The sequence below is a fragment of the Canis lupus genome, chromosome 11, assembly GCF_003254725.2.
Source record: "Canis lupus dingo isolate Sandy chromosome 11, ASM325472v2, whole genome shotgun sequence".
Classification (NCBI taxonomy): domain Eukaryota; kingdom Metazoa; phylum Chordata; class Mammalia; order Carnivora; family Canidae; genus Canis; species Canis lupus.
Window position 1 is genome coordinate 52,256,593 of NC_064253.1, and position 14,273 is coordinate 52,270,865.

The 14,273-nt window shown below is 37.1% G+C and overlaps 1 protein-coding gene across 9 annotated transcripts in view; it reads right to left on the bottom strand.

The window, feature by feature from the left end:
* Nucleotides 1–14,273, bottom strand: part of RNF38 (ring finger protein 38) — a 66,548-nt gene that overhangs the window by 30,188 nt on the left and 22,087 nt on the right. For all 9 annotated transcript variants that reach the window (XM_025433295.3, XM_025433293.3, XM_025433296.3 and 6 more), the window contains one exon: nt 3,880–4,073. In XM_025433295.3, the coding sequence (XP_025289080.1) occupies nt 3,880–4,073 (194 nt within the window). The remainder of the gene's footprint in view (nt 1–3,879; nt 4,074–14,273) is intronic.

Sequence of the window (14,273 nt, forward strand, 5' to 3'; positions counted from 1 at the left end):
GAAAAATATGTATCTTAAATAAAATACATGTGCTCAGATCATTCATTTCCTGAAAATCTATTCGACCCATACATAAACTTTAAGGGCCCCCTGTATTGTTTTTATTATTATTATTTTTTTAAGATTTTATTTATTCATGAGACACAGAGAGAGAGGCACAGACATAGGCAGAGGGAGAAGCAGTCTCCCTACAGGGAGCCTGACGTGGGACTCAATCCCGGGACTCCAGGATCACACCCTGGGCTAAGGCAGCGCTAAACTGCTAAGCCACCCGGGCTGCCCTTATTTGTTTTATTATATTGCTGCCACTTATCCTCACTTTGCCACTCAAAAACCATTCCAACAGCAAACTAAAAAACAAATTAAGATCCAAGCCCCTGTGCTGGCATTCAAGTCTCTTTGTGATTTGTTTCCTTTGTCTTTACTATATGACCTCTCACTAAATGTTATTTTTGCCTTTGTGACAACCTTTAGGAAGCAGAATAATTGAAAAATCTAGAAATGAGAAATAATGATAAAATATGGATATATATTTTTCAGTTGACCTTGTCATATTTTGTCATATTACTTTATTATCTGTAAATACCACAAAGCTGTTCTGTCCTCTTACCTGCCTTTTATTGATTGAGTTTTCTATATACGTTATTATCTGTTTTTTGTGTGTGTGTAAAAGTTATACATTCTGTATTTCTATTCACCTAGGGATTTCCCTGAATTTTGAAATATATACTTCCACTTTTCTAAAAATATCTACATTTACTCAGCATTCCCAGCAGATAGAAATTAAACTTATTACACTCTTCTCTCCACCCTGTCCCCATCTTGTGTGCAGATCTTTTCTGCAGCTCTCTTTCTAAAACAAAAGACCTTTATTCAAACTTAATAGTATGTCTTTTTCATTTCCTTTGCTAACCAATGGTCTTGAATCATAGTTCTTGAATTCCTTCTTCTGCTTCCTGGAGAGAGTACAACTTTTAATTCTTTCAGAGAGGATTTCTTGCTGGTCAATTCTGTCTCTGAATATTTGAAATGTGTTTGTGTTTTCTCTTTATACTAGTGATACATCAGCTGGCAGAACTCAAAGTTTCTGTCTTGGAATATTTGTGAATTTTTATTATTCTTGGCATGTGTTCTGCAAGTTCACCAAAATCTTGTTCAACACGGTCTTTCTTAAATTCTGAGAAATGGTTTTGCATTATTTCCTTTAAAAGTTCCCTTGAATTGTGTCCATCTGAAAATATTTTAGACATACTTAAAACTGATGGCTCTGTCTCTATATTTAAACTTTTTTTTAATCCACACTTTTCCTTTTACCTTTTACACTACATCTGGGAAAATTTCTCCACTTGATCTTCCAGAAACTAGGACACCTTTTCTGCACATTTACTGAGTTCTAAATTTTTCCCAAGCAAGGTTTCTAGTTGACTTTTATGACTATAAAATCCTCTTGTCTCTCTCTGTTACACTTATTCAAAAATTCTGTCTATTCTATTTGACTGTTATTTGTTTTATTGAGTTGAATGCCCTTCTTCCACTTTGTGTGCTCATGTTTGTATCTGTAATTATGTTAGACTGCCGTTGAATACTGTATCTGCTTGCACAGCCTCCTTCTGGAAGAAAATCTGGCAGCTAAGCTCACAGCTAGCCTAAAGTACTAAATTGAGAATGGAGTAAGGAATAACACACAGTGCTGAGCAGAATAAGCCTGTAAATTAGTTTTCTGGAGCTCCTGTCTTCCTCCTGTGTTTCCATGAGCTTAGAGCATGACACTTCTCTTCAATTTAAACAACCTATAGCTTGTTATTACTACCATCTGGAAATAGACACTTTCGACATTCCCTTTCTGGTCCAGAGCCTTTCCTATGACCCAGCAGTTGTACTCCCAGGAAATGTGTACATAAAAGATTCCTAATAACTCTTTTTAACAGTAAGAAATTGAGCATCACCATTACCCAATAGTAGATGGATACATAAATAATGGTATATCAATATAAGATTATACCAAGTAAAAATAAATGAACTACTGGCATCCACATTAAAAATAGAATGTTTGATAAACAAAATCAAAGAATACATTTAAATGAAAGTAAAACTGGCAAAACCGAAAAATATATTGTTTTACAATACATTCCAGTGTTAAAAAGTATTAACAAGGGAAGGATGTCAAATCACAGAACAGGGTTAATCCTTTAGGAAGGATGAACAGGGGCTTTTGAAGTTATTAACAATGTTCTATTTTAATCTGGGTGTTGGTACACTTGTCTACTATCCTTTTAAGTGTATGCTTGTTTTACATGTTCTCCTGAAAGTATGATACATTTCACCAAAGAAGAAGAGATTACAGTAGGTGCTCAGGCTGTAACCTTGAAACAACCAGCCATATTGTCTCATGCTATTTATTTAACAGCTATAAAATATTTTACCTGGTTTGACATACATTATCTTAACTTAAACATTCCCATAAAATTGGGGGACAATGCACCAGGTAGTGTAAAAGTCTTAGTGTCCAAACAGAAAACTCAAAAGATTTTTGTCTCATTTGAAAACAAGGAATGGTAGTTTTATGATCCTTCAATATTAGTTTCCTAGGGCTGCCATAACAAAATGCCACCTACTAGGTGGCTTAAACAACAAAAATGAATTTTCTTATAGCTCTGGAGACTATAAGTCTAAGATCAAGGTGTCAGCATGATTGGTCTCTGTTGAGAGCACTCTTCCTGGTTTGCAGATGACCACCTTTTCACTGTGTCCTCACTTGCCAGAGACAGTAAGCTCTCTGTGGTGTTTCTTCTTTTTTTTTTTAAAGATAGATTTATTTACTTATTTATTTGTTCATTCATTCATTCATTCAGAGAGAGACAGAGAAAGAGAGAGAGAGAGAGGCAGAGACACAGGCAGAGGGAGAAGCAGGCTCCATGGAGGAAGCCTGACATAGGACTCGATCCTGGGTCTCCAGGATCACACCCCGCGCTGCAGGCGGCGCTAAACTGCTGTGCCACTGGGGCTGCCCTCTGGTGTCTCTTCTTATAAGGATACCAATCCTTTTTGGACTGACTCCCCACAGCCACCCTTATGACTTCATTCAATATTAATTATTTCCTTACAGACCTCATCTCCAAATATAGCCACACTCGGAATTAGGGCTTCAACATACGAATTTTGAAGATACACAACCATTTGTCTGTAACACCTTAAGATTTTCAAAATTTCTTAATTATTAACATCCGAGACATGCAAACAGTTGTCTTACTCCAAGGATACACAATTTCCCTGAAGAAAAAAATGTATGACATCAGGACATAAAGAGGAAGCAGCTCAGAAGAAAGATTCCTCTGGGAAGGAAAAGTAGGGGACATGTCCCATGACAGAGGACTGAGCGCTGACGTAAATCTCAGTCTGTCTTTCATACCACAGGCTCCACAGTTTTTTAAAGAAACCTAATTAAGTTCCCAATTGCCTTAAGGATACAGAAGAAACGGAAATGGAATGGAAAAGAGGTAGTTCATTTCAAGGGTCTCCATACTTCCTTACAGTTGTAAACTATAAAATGCATTTTTCTGTAATCAGGATTGCAGGCTAGCCCACAGAAAGCCTTAAACCATAAAGCAGCTGAATTCTTATATAATGGCATAGACTGATTATAGGTAAATCAGCCTAGCCTCTTTGAATTTCATCTGTTAACCACAAACTAAATTAACTTCCATGCTCTGTGGTGGGAGTCTCAACAATGTGTCATGTTGTTTTTCGAGTGTATGAGTACATATGTGTGTTGATCTGTTTATAAAAAGCCCATAGAAATGATGCTTTCTCATGTTAAAAAAAAAAAAAACTCATAAATCCACCAAAGAAAGAAAATTTAAGACATTGTAATCAACTAACCTTCTTCTGTTGCGTGCAGGTGTGTTGCATCGTTCCCCTGAGAAGTGATGTTGGCTTGATCGAACTGAAGGGGGCTGCCTATTTGATGTCATCTCCCATGGTCGCATTGGTGGTGAGGGAGCTGGTGATGCTGATGTATAATCAAAGACTGAATGAGAGAGGCGCTGTCTCTTGGGACTTGGACTATCTTCACTCTGACAATGCAACAAAATCAATCAACTTAATAAGACCTTTCAAGGATTTTCCATTACTATATATGCATAGGTGTTTAAACATATTTACCTTATAAAGTAAAGGGGAGGTGGAATATGCTATCAAGCCAAATTAATTATCTTTAAAGAAAATAGATGCTGGACAGGGGAAGGGAGATGCAAAGTAAATATTAAATGAAAAATAAAATCTGTTTCTTAAAAATCATCATAAAACTCATTAACATATAAAGACACACAATAAGGTGATAAACAATTGTATGGAACTTAACCACCTTTTTCTTAAATATTTATTTATTTATTCTAGAGAGTAAGGCAGAGCATGCATGCTAGGGAGAGAAGAAAGAGAGAACCTCAAGAGAGAACCACCCACAAGTGTGGAACATGACAGAGGCTCAATCCATGACCTGAGCCAAAAATTAAGAGTCAGACACCGACTAAGACACCCAGGCATTCCTTGACCATTTCTTTAAAACTCCAACCCAACTGAGAAATTCCACTATGCTACTCCATCAGTTAAGTGACCTTTTTAGTGATCAATTCTCATCTAAGAGATCAACTGAGGAAGGGGTGTAATTTAGGTAGGCCCTTAACTTGATTCTTTTTTTTTTTTAAGATTTTATTTATTTATTCATAAAAGACACAGAAAGATAGGCAGAGACACAGGCAAAGGGAGAAGCTTATGAGAAAATTTAGATGTGTGCATTTTTTTTTTTAAGATTTTATTCATTTATTTATGAGAGACAGAGACAGAGAGAGAGGCAGAGACACAAGCAGAGGGAGAAGCAAGCTCCATGCAAGAAGCCCGACATGGGACTCGATCCTGGAACTCCAGGATCACACCCTGGGCCAAAGGCAGGTGCCAAACCGCTGAGACACCCAGGGATCCTCTAGATGTATACTTTTTAAAAATTGATTTTGAGTATATATATTTAAAAGAGTTTGAATATTACTGAATGGAGAAGAGTAATTGTTTTTTAAAGATTTTATTTATTTATGAGAGGATAGAGAGAGAGAGAGAGAGAGAGACAGAGACAGGCAGAGGGAGAGGAAGAGGGAGAGGGAGAAGCAGGCTCCCCGCAAGGATCCCAATGTGGGACTCAATCCGGGGACCCTGGGATCACTACCTGAGCCAAAGGCAGATGTTCAACTACTGAGCCACCCAGGTGCCCCCCTTGACTTGATTCTAAATAACACTCTTTTGCTCCTTTATTCTTATGATTTAAGTCCATTACATTAGTTTTCTCTAATAAAGGTTATAGGGATAAGATAACATTTATCTAAAACAGATAAAGAAACAGTCAACTGATCTAGATCATCAGTTTTTTTTTTTTCTTCTAAGATTTTATTTGAGAGTGAGTGAGAATCTGAGGTCGACTGTGAACTGAGCACAGAGCCCAATGTGGAGCTCCATCTCATGACCACAAGACACACTACCTCAGCTGAAATCAAGAGTTGGATGCTTAATGGACTAAGCCATCCAGTTGTCTCCTCACCTAGACTGTCAGTTCGTAACTAGAACATTACAGCATTTTGAGGAAGACATGGGGTTAGTTTCAAGTAAATCATAGGAGTAGTGGAGAATTCAAAACCAGTACTTGTTACATGTTGAGTTTTCAAGGGTCACAGCATTGTTTACTAGCTATAAATTTGGTATGGCTTTCTTAGTTGAATTAGTAACTGTCGAGGATTCCCCACACAACTCAATTTTCCAATCCAATCTCACAAAAACTATCAAAATTACAAACTAACCAAATGTCTGGGTGAGGGCTATGTGTTTTCTAAGAGAGCCTTTATTATCTCAAATCTATTCCTTCAAGTTCTAATTACTTGAGCATTAGAGCACTTTTGGTTGCAAAGTAATTGGTGCCTGCGGCCAGTACCAAAAAAGTCAGATTATCTCCAGTATACAGGGCTACAATATAACATTAGATTTTAAGAGATAAACATATAAAACAGAACAGATTAAACTGGCAGGAATAAAGTAAACTGCTAAATAGTTACTTTTGAACATTCCAAGTTATTTAGCAGAGGTATTCCAAAAACATCATTTTCCTTCTATATTTAAAATAACTCAAATCTGTCATTTTAATTAAAATATAAAATAGTTTTCAGAACCACAAAGAAACACCTTATTTTCTCCCTAGATTTAATGCTATTAAAAATGCTTGTTTTTACCCTTTGATTTCAGTAAGAAAATCAATTATGCTCTATAATATTAAAACTCAATAAATAACCAATGAGGGGCATCTCTGGCTCAGGTCGTGATCCCGGCCAGGGTCCTGGGCTCGAGTACTGCCATCAGGCTTCCCGCAGAGAGCCCGCTTTTCCCTCTGCTGGTCTCTGCCTCTGTGTCTCTCATGAATAAGTAAAAATCTTTAAAAAAGAAAAAGACTTCTGATTTTGACAAAATCATGGGCCAAATACGAAAATCTGGATAGAAACATCTAAAAATAATGCATTAAAAAAAAAGTTTTTAATTGCAACAATGAACTCAGAAAAAAGGAAAATTACCAAGGACCAAAAACAAAGAGGAAAACTGAGAACCCAGCTGTTGGTTTTATTTTGAGGCGGGACACCAAATATATGGCCTTATCACTCACTGAGAGCCCTGCATAGAGTCAAAATTTCCAAAGTACTATACTTGCAAAAAAAAAGAAGGCTAGAGGGGCACCTGGCTCATCCAGGTGAACATGTGACTCTTGACCTCAAGGTCGTGAATTCAAGCCCACAGTAGGCATGGACCCTACTTAAAATTTTAATAAAGAAGGGCAGACTAGAAAATGTTCACTGGCATAGAGAATCAATAAGAAAACACATCTACTCTGTCTGGACTGGGAAGTGGAGAAGAGATTTCTCTTCTGAGAATTCAGGTTAGTTTCTCACACCAGATTTAGGGTTCAATTTTTTCATTACCCACAGAGGTTGCCTATGAACCTCTAAGTTCAGAAATACAGAAACTGGTTAAGAATTATGCTACCAAAAGGACTTGTGACAGGTATATGCACAGCAGAATCTGAAGGAAGGGGATCCCTCGGTGGCTCAGGGGTTTAGAGCTTGCCTTTGGCCCAGGGCATGATCCTGGAGTCCCGGGATCGAGCCCCACATCGGGTTCCCTGCATGGAATCTGCTTCTCTTTCTGCCTGTGACTCTGCCTCTGTGTCTCTTGTGACTAAATAAATAAAATCTTAAAAAAAAAATAAAAAAATAAAAAAATAAAAAAGCTGTAGGGATACTCCCATTAACTTGACCAGTGCTTCTTACACTTCTGCATGTGTCAGAAACATCAGTTTGTTGGGCCCATTCCCCAGTTTCTGATTGAAAAATTTTGGATTGGGTCCAAGAAATTTTTTTTTTAAGATTTTATTTATTTATTCATGAGAGACATGGGGGTGGGGGGGGTAGCAGAGCACAGGCAGAGGGAGAAGCCAGCTCCCTGCAGGGAGCCCGATGTGGGACTCGATCCCCAGTCTCCAAGATCATGCCCTGGGCTGAAGTCGGTGCTAAACTGCTAGCCACCTGGGCTGCCTGAATTTTCATTTCTAAATTGATCTTGGGTGATGCTTGCTACTGCTGGTCTGGGACTATACTTTCAGAACCACCAAGCCAAGTTAAGGGACTCTCTTAGGAAAAGTCCCTAAAGATAAACTTGCCATAAAAGAGAAATCCATTTTTTCGGGGTGCCTGTGTGGCTTAGTCAGTTAAGCATCTGTCTGGGTGGCTCAGTCAGTTAAGTATGTTACTCTTTTTTTTTTTTTTTTTAAGATTTATTTGTTTATTCATGGAGAGAGAGAGAGAGAGAGAGAGAGAGAGAGGCAGGCGCAGAGACACAGGCAGAGGGAGAAACAGGCTCCATGATGGGAGCCCAACATGGGACTTGATCCTGGGTCTCCAGGATCATGCCCTGGACCGAAGGCGGCGCTAAACCGCTGAGCCACCCGAGCTGCCCCCCCACCTTTTTTTTTTCCTAAAGAGGGAGAGACAGAGGAAGGGGGTGGGCAGAGGGAGAGATAGAATTTTAAGCAAGCTCCACATCCAGCATGGAGCCGGACTCAGGATCTCACAACCTTGAGATCATGAACTGAGCCAAAACCATGAGCTAGACACTTTAACCAACTGAGCCATACAGGTGCCCCAATGTCTGACTCTTGATTTCAGCTCAGGTCATGATCTCAGAGTCGTGAGATCAAGCTCTCTGTTGGACTCTGTGCTGGACCTGGAGCCTGCTTAAGATTCTCTCCTTCTTCCTCCCCACTGCTCACTCTCTCTCTTAAACACCCCCCCCCCCCAAACAAACCCAATCACAACTTTTAAAAAGTTAAAAAAATAAACTCAGACCTTCTCTACCTGCCTTATCTTTGACAAATAATAAAATTTCTCATTTCACAATTAAACATATGTTAAGTTTAAATGACCCAGAGAGAGAAAACACTTACCAAAGTTCCATTCATTCTAAATACATGTGAAAGTACTTAAAAAACCAAAACATTCGATATAAAGCAAGTTGATAATAGAGAATAACCATTGAGACAGACCTTGATTTTTTTGTTGTTGTTTGTTTTGCAAAGGAAGAATATAAGCAGGAGAAAAGCATGACATCAACAATCTCATATTTGAATCACACAGTATGGTTTACGAAATGATCTCTATACATTCTCTCATTTAATTTCCCACAATCTGGTCTTTGTTTAAACTACATCCAGATTAATGTGTTCCTATTAGTCAAGATGAACCAAAGACGAATGATTATACTGTCCTTTTTTTTTTTTAAGATTTTATTTATTTATTCATGAGAGATACAGAGAGAGAGAGGCAGAGAGACACAGGCAGATAGAAGCAAGCTCCTTGGGAGCCCGACACAGGACTCGATCCCAGGACCAGGATCACGTCCTAAGCCAAAGGCAGACGCTCAACTGCTAAGCCACCCAGGCGTCCCTACACTGTCCTTAAACAACACAATGCATAGTCCTGTTCCACATAATTTACAATGGGCTTCAATTTTCTAATGTATAGATCTCATATTCCTCAGCTCAGAAGATTTCAGAGTAAAACTGAAACTCATAACCAGACTAGCAATACATTTTCCTGGGATATTATCTTATTTATATCTGTAGAGGGGAAGGAGACTTTAAATGTTATATATTCAAAAGTATGCATTAAAAAAAGACAAAAAACGAAGCTTTGTTTTTTGATATGATCCAAGTTTGTTTTTTCATGAAAGGCCAAAGAAAGAAATAGGTTTTATGTGCAGTGAGGACTTAGGGGATTCTAGTGGGATAGCAGTCCAGTTCCATCATAATGAACAGAATCCAATAGGAAGAAAATATGATGTTACCATCATTGGCCACAACTGGTAGTCCAACTTCTTCTGGGCCTCCCTGAGTTTTGGGAGGCCTACATGGCTAATATTTTTTTCTTTTTCTTTTTTTTTACATGGCTAATTTTTGAATAACCTATAGATGCCTTATTTTTGGTTTAAAAAAATTTTTTAAATAGACTCCATGTCCAGTGTGAAGCCCAATGCATGGCCTGAACTCATGACACTGAGATCAACAAGACCTGAGCTGAGATCAAGAGTTGGATGTTTAACTGACTGAGCCACTCAAGCATCCCTTTCTTAATTTTTAATCACAAATACATCACTGGTTCATAAAAACTGATTTACCTTGATGCTATAATTTGTTTTCTAATAGTATGTTAGTTCCATCAAAGCACTAGATTTTATCATGAATCTGTAACTATAATAATTTTAAGCTGTAAACACAAATCAATGGTTAAAATTAAAAAAAAACTGATGCATAAACATGAAACCAGTGAAAACAGAGAAGATATGAATAAAGAACAACTTGAAATTAAGAGATCCTTTTGAGATAGCCACAAGGAGTGGCTATCTCAAAGCTCAGAGACCAGAAATTTTAGTTTTGGGCATACAGATAAATGGTAGGTTAATGAAGCTATAGGTATGGACAAAATTTTCCCCAATTAATTTATACAAAGAAAAGGAAGCCCAATACTAAACTCTAAGAAATTTAAAAAAAAAATTTTTTTTTAAATTTTTTTTTTTTAATGATAGTCACACAGAGAGAGAGAGAGGCAGAGACATAGGCAGAGGGAGAAGCAGGCTCCATGCACCGGGAGCCGGACGTGGGATTCGATCCTGGGTCTCCAGGATCGCGCCCTGGGCCAAAGGCAGGCGCTAAACCGCTGCGCCACCCAGGGATCCCTCTAAGAAATATTTTATGCCAAGTAGTTGATGAGAAGAAAGTGGAGTGTGTTGATAGAAGCCAGTGAAATGGAGTTTCAAGGACTCAACTGAGAGGTGACAAAGGATGGGGACTGAACAACAGCCACTGTGTTTAACAACAAAGAGCTCAGGGAGAGGGGGAGGGTAACTGGGTGACAGACACTAAGAAGGGTACACAATAAGATGAGCACTGGGGGTTATATGTTGGCAAATTAAATTTAAATCAAATATATTAAAAAAAAAGAAAAAACAACAACAAAGAGCTCACTGACACGGAGCTATTTCTTTGTAATATGACTTAGTATCATTTATGGAGTAACACCCCTTACAACAACTTTCAAAAAAGTTTTTCTCCCCTGTCTTTTCTTTGAAAATCTTTCTTATGAATTTAGGATAACTCTGTAAGGTTTCTAAAATCATGAAACTCTGACTTTGGCTGAAATTTTTATTAAGTCTGTAACTTTGCTGCAGATTTTTTTTAAACAATAATTAGTCCTCTCCTTCAGAAACCTAGACTATTTCTGCATATAAATCATGAAAATTTCAATCACCTAATTAATGTTCATAAATTTACAAAATGAAGTATCACACAACTATCATTAGAATACATACATACACGCACACACACACACAACCCTGAAATCGAGGGTTGTACTAGACCCAAAATCTAACTTCTCCACAATGTACCTGCTTTATGAAAGCATACTATCTTCAGTCACAATCAATAAATTGGTTGAGTGCACCTGGGTGGCTCCATGGTTGAGTGTCTGCCTTTGGCTCAGGGTGTGATCCTAGGGTCCCAGGATGGAGTCCTGCATCAGGCTCCCCTCAGGGAGCCTGCTTGTCTCTCTGCCTCGGTCTCTGCCTCTCTCTGTGTCTCTCATGAATAAATAAATAAAATTAAAAAATAAAATAAAATAAATTGGTTGATGGTACAGGAACTGCTAATTTTAAAACTCTAAGAGGTTAATAGCAGAGACAAGAGGGAATTTTTGGGGAAAGATGAAATTGTTCTACTATCTTGATTGTGGCAGTGGTTCCACATCTGCATGCATTGGTCAAGTCAGAGACCTGTACACAACAAGGGTGAATTTTACTGTATGTAAATTGTATCTTAACTTTAAATTTCTGAAATAATTATAAGAGGTACTTTGATTGTAAGTAAATATACTTATTTTTATAGATGCCAATATGCCAACACCTATTATCTCTTCTGTAAGAAAACCCAGAGTGATAAATACACAAAGCAATCACTTGTATAGAAATTAAAATATCAATTAAGTGTACACCAGGAAACGCATACAAAAATATTCATGGCAACACTGCTTGCAGTAATAGTAAAAAACTGGAAACTACTGGAAATGTCCATCAAAAAGAGGGAATAAACTGCAATTTATTCATACAACATGAAATACTAAAAGGAAAATGAATCAACTACATGTCCACATGCATCAATATGGATGAACCTCAAGAAGACAAAAATACATAGTATGAGATCATTTTTATTGAGTTCAGGAACTAAATAGTATAGTATTGAGGGATACTGCCATGTGGTAAAACCACAAAGAGAAGCAAGGGGGTATGAAACACTAAATTCAGAGTTTTTAACCAAGGCACAAGTATGGAGCAGCAGGTAGATAGAATATAGAAGGTCATATGAAGACTTCTAAGGTACTGGTAATGGTTGACTTAAGATGGATGGCGTTTCTTAAATTATACATGTGTCTACTTTATAACTTTCATATATAAAATATTTCATAATTTTTTTAAAAACAGTATGCAAAATTTGAAAGATTTTGACTAAGTAATATAAAACAAGCAAGTAAATAAGGAGCAAAGTACAAGGTCTTTAATAAACAACAGTGACAAAATTGATAGAGGGGAAATGAATGACAAATATAGCTCAAAAACAGGAGATTCTTGTTCAAAGATGACCGGTAATTGGAAACAAGGATTCAGAAGAGTATCAAACACTTTCCTTCTCCTCTATGACCATCCCACTTATTAGACACATAATCAATTTCCATGCTGGGGGGGTGGGGGGGGCAACAATTTTTTTACTCCTACACAAGATTACAAGGAAAATGATATCCTCTGAAAAGAGACTAGTTTCAGTCAAGATAAGGGAATAAAGAGGATGCTTTAAGAAAAAAAATGCAAGAGGTAGTTGAGTCTGTTTAAAATGGAGTATTCCAAAGGGAAGGAAAAGTAAAGAAGGCTGAGAGGGAAGGAACTTGGGGGGAAAAACCCCAAAATGAAAACAACACATTAAAAGATTTCTCCCTTTCACGTGGCAACTAAGTTTTCTAAAGATGAGAAAAGCATAATCAGAACAAGAAATCACACCCAATTTTATTATCAGAATTAGCTGAAGGTATGTGACAGCATCTCAAAGGGGATGTAAGGATTTACTTTGCTTCATGTTGAACAATGGTAAGCCAGGAAGTGGGCGGAGAAAAATCTCCAGTCTTCCCTGGAAGCCAAGTACACTGAGGGCCTTGTTTTTAAAGTTAGAAAAAAGATTTAAGTTTAACTAGGGCTATAAATAAAAATTTAACAATACCACCTTCCACCTTTCTGCAACACTAAATGGAATTGGCTCTTTGTTTTCAAAACGTGTTTAAATTTGCCAGCAACTCTTTGAGTTTAAAGTTAATAATTGAGTTAATGCTTAAAGACTCAAAGTATGAAAAACAAAGAAAGCAACAAATAACTGTTTAGTGGTGGCAGCAGTGAAGATAGTCAATTTCTTCCTTAGCTATACTGGTTTACTAAATATTGAGCTATTATAGACCAATGCTGTATCAAAAACGGTAGTCAATACTCCATTTGATTCAATACAGTAACTATCTCTTAACATATACTACACTGTTTACAGAAATATCTGTTATCTAAAGATGATATGCTATAGTAGATAAGAAATCACAAAAGGTGCTCTGCCAATAACTACCTGTTTAACCGGACCTCTCAGAAAGCTTTCCTGAGCCTATTTCTTCATCTATAAAACCATCCGTGACTGGTTTATTATTAGAAAAGTACAAAAAAAAAAAAAAAAAAAGAAAAAGAAAAAGAAAGAAAGAAAGAGAGAGAGAGAATACATGCAAAAGGGGAAAACCTGGCACAAATTCCAACAAGAAGTATCATATTGAAGAGCCCTGCCTGGATCACCTACACAATTATTCTCAGAAATTTCATATATCCAATTTAATGTACCACAAGCATTTCTCTTTCAGAACTAGTCCCAAGCCCCAAACTACCACTCAGACACAAAGAGAAAATGAGTTGGCTTTGATTAGCAACTCTCACTTCCTTAGATTTATATACATATATATAAATACATGCCTTGGCCCACAACTCTAAAATCCAGAAGCCACTGTATAACTAGTTTCCTTTTGGTAATATTAATACTGACTTCCATTACTAAACCATGCTTCTCTAGGAGTAATGGACTGGAAACTGAGTTGCCAGTAATTCATGTGAGCACATCCTAGCAATTTTGTCAATAAACTAATGATAATACCTGCCTTAATTTATTTTCATTTCATATACAACAAAAATTTTAATCACATTTTACCCACAGGTATCAAAAGTGATAGAAAGCAAGTCACCATGTTTTCTTTTTGAAATATACATCACTATCAAACTCTGGGCACTAAGCTAGTAAGTAGTGACAGCTTTAAAAATATCTTGCATGCTTCCATTTTTCCATTCCTACACAATTTCATCCATCTGTAATATCTTCTACTTTCCTATAGAACTTGGCCTATTAAGACAAGTGATTAAGACCACAAGATCAAAAAACAAGAATATTAATACTGGTCAAATAATAAATAGCAGCTCAAGAGAAGACAAACATTCTTCAGAAAAGCTGGCTAAAAAGTTAAGTTGAAGAAGTCCTCTAAGAAGAATACTTATTCCCACATTCAACAGAAAATAAGAAG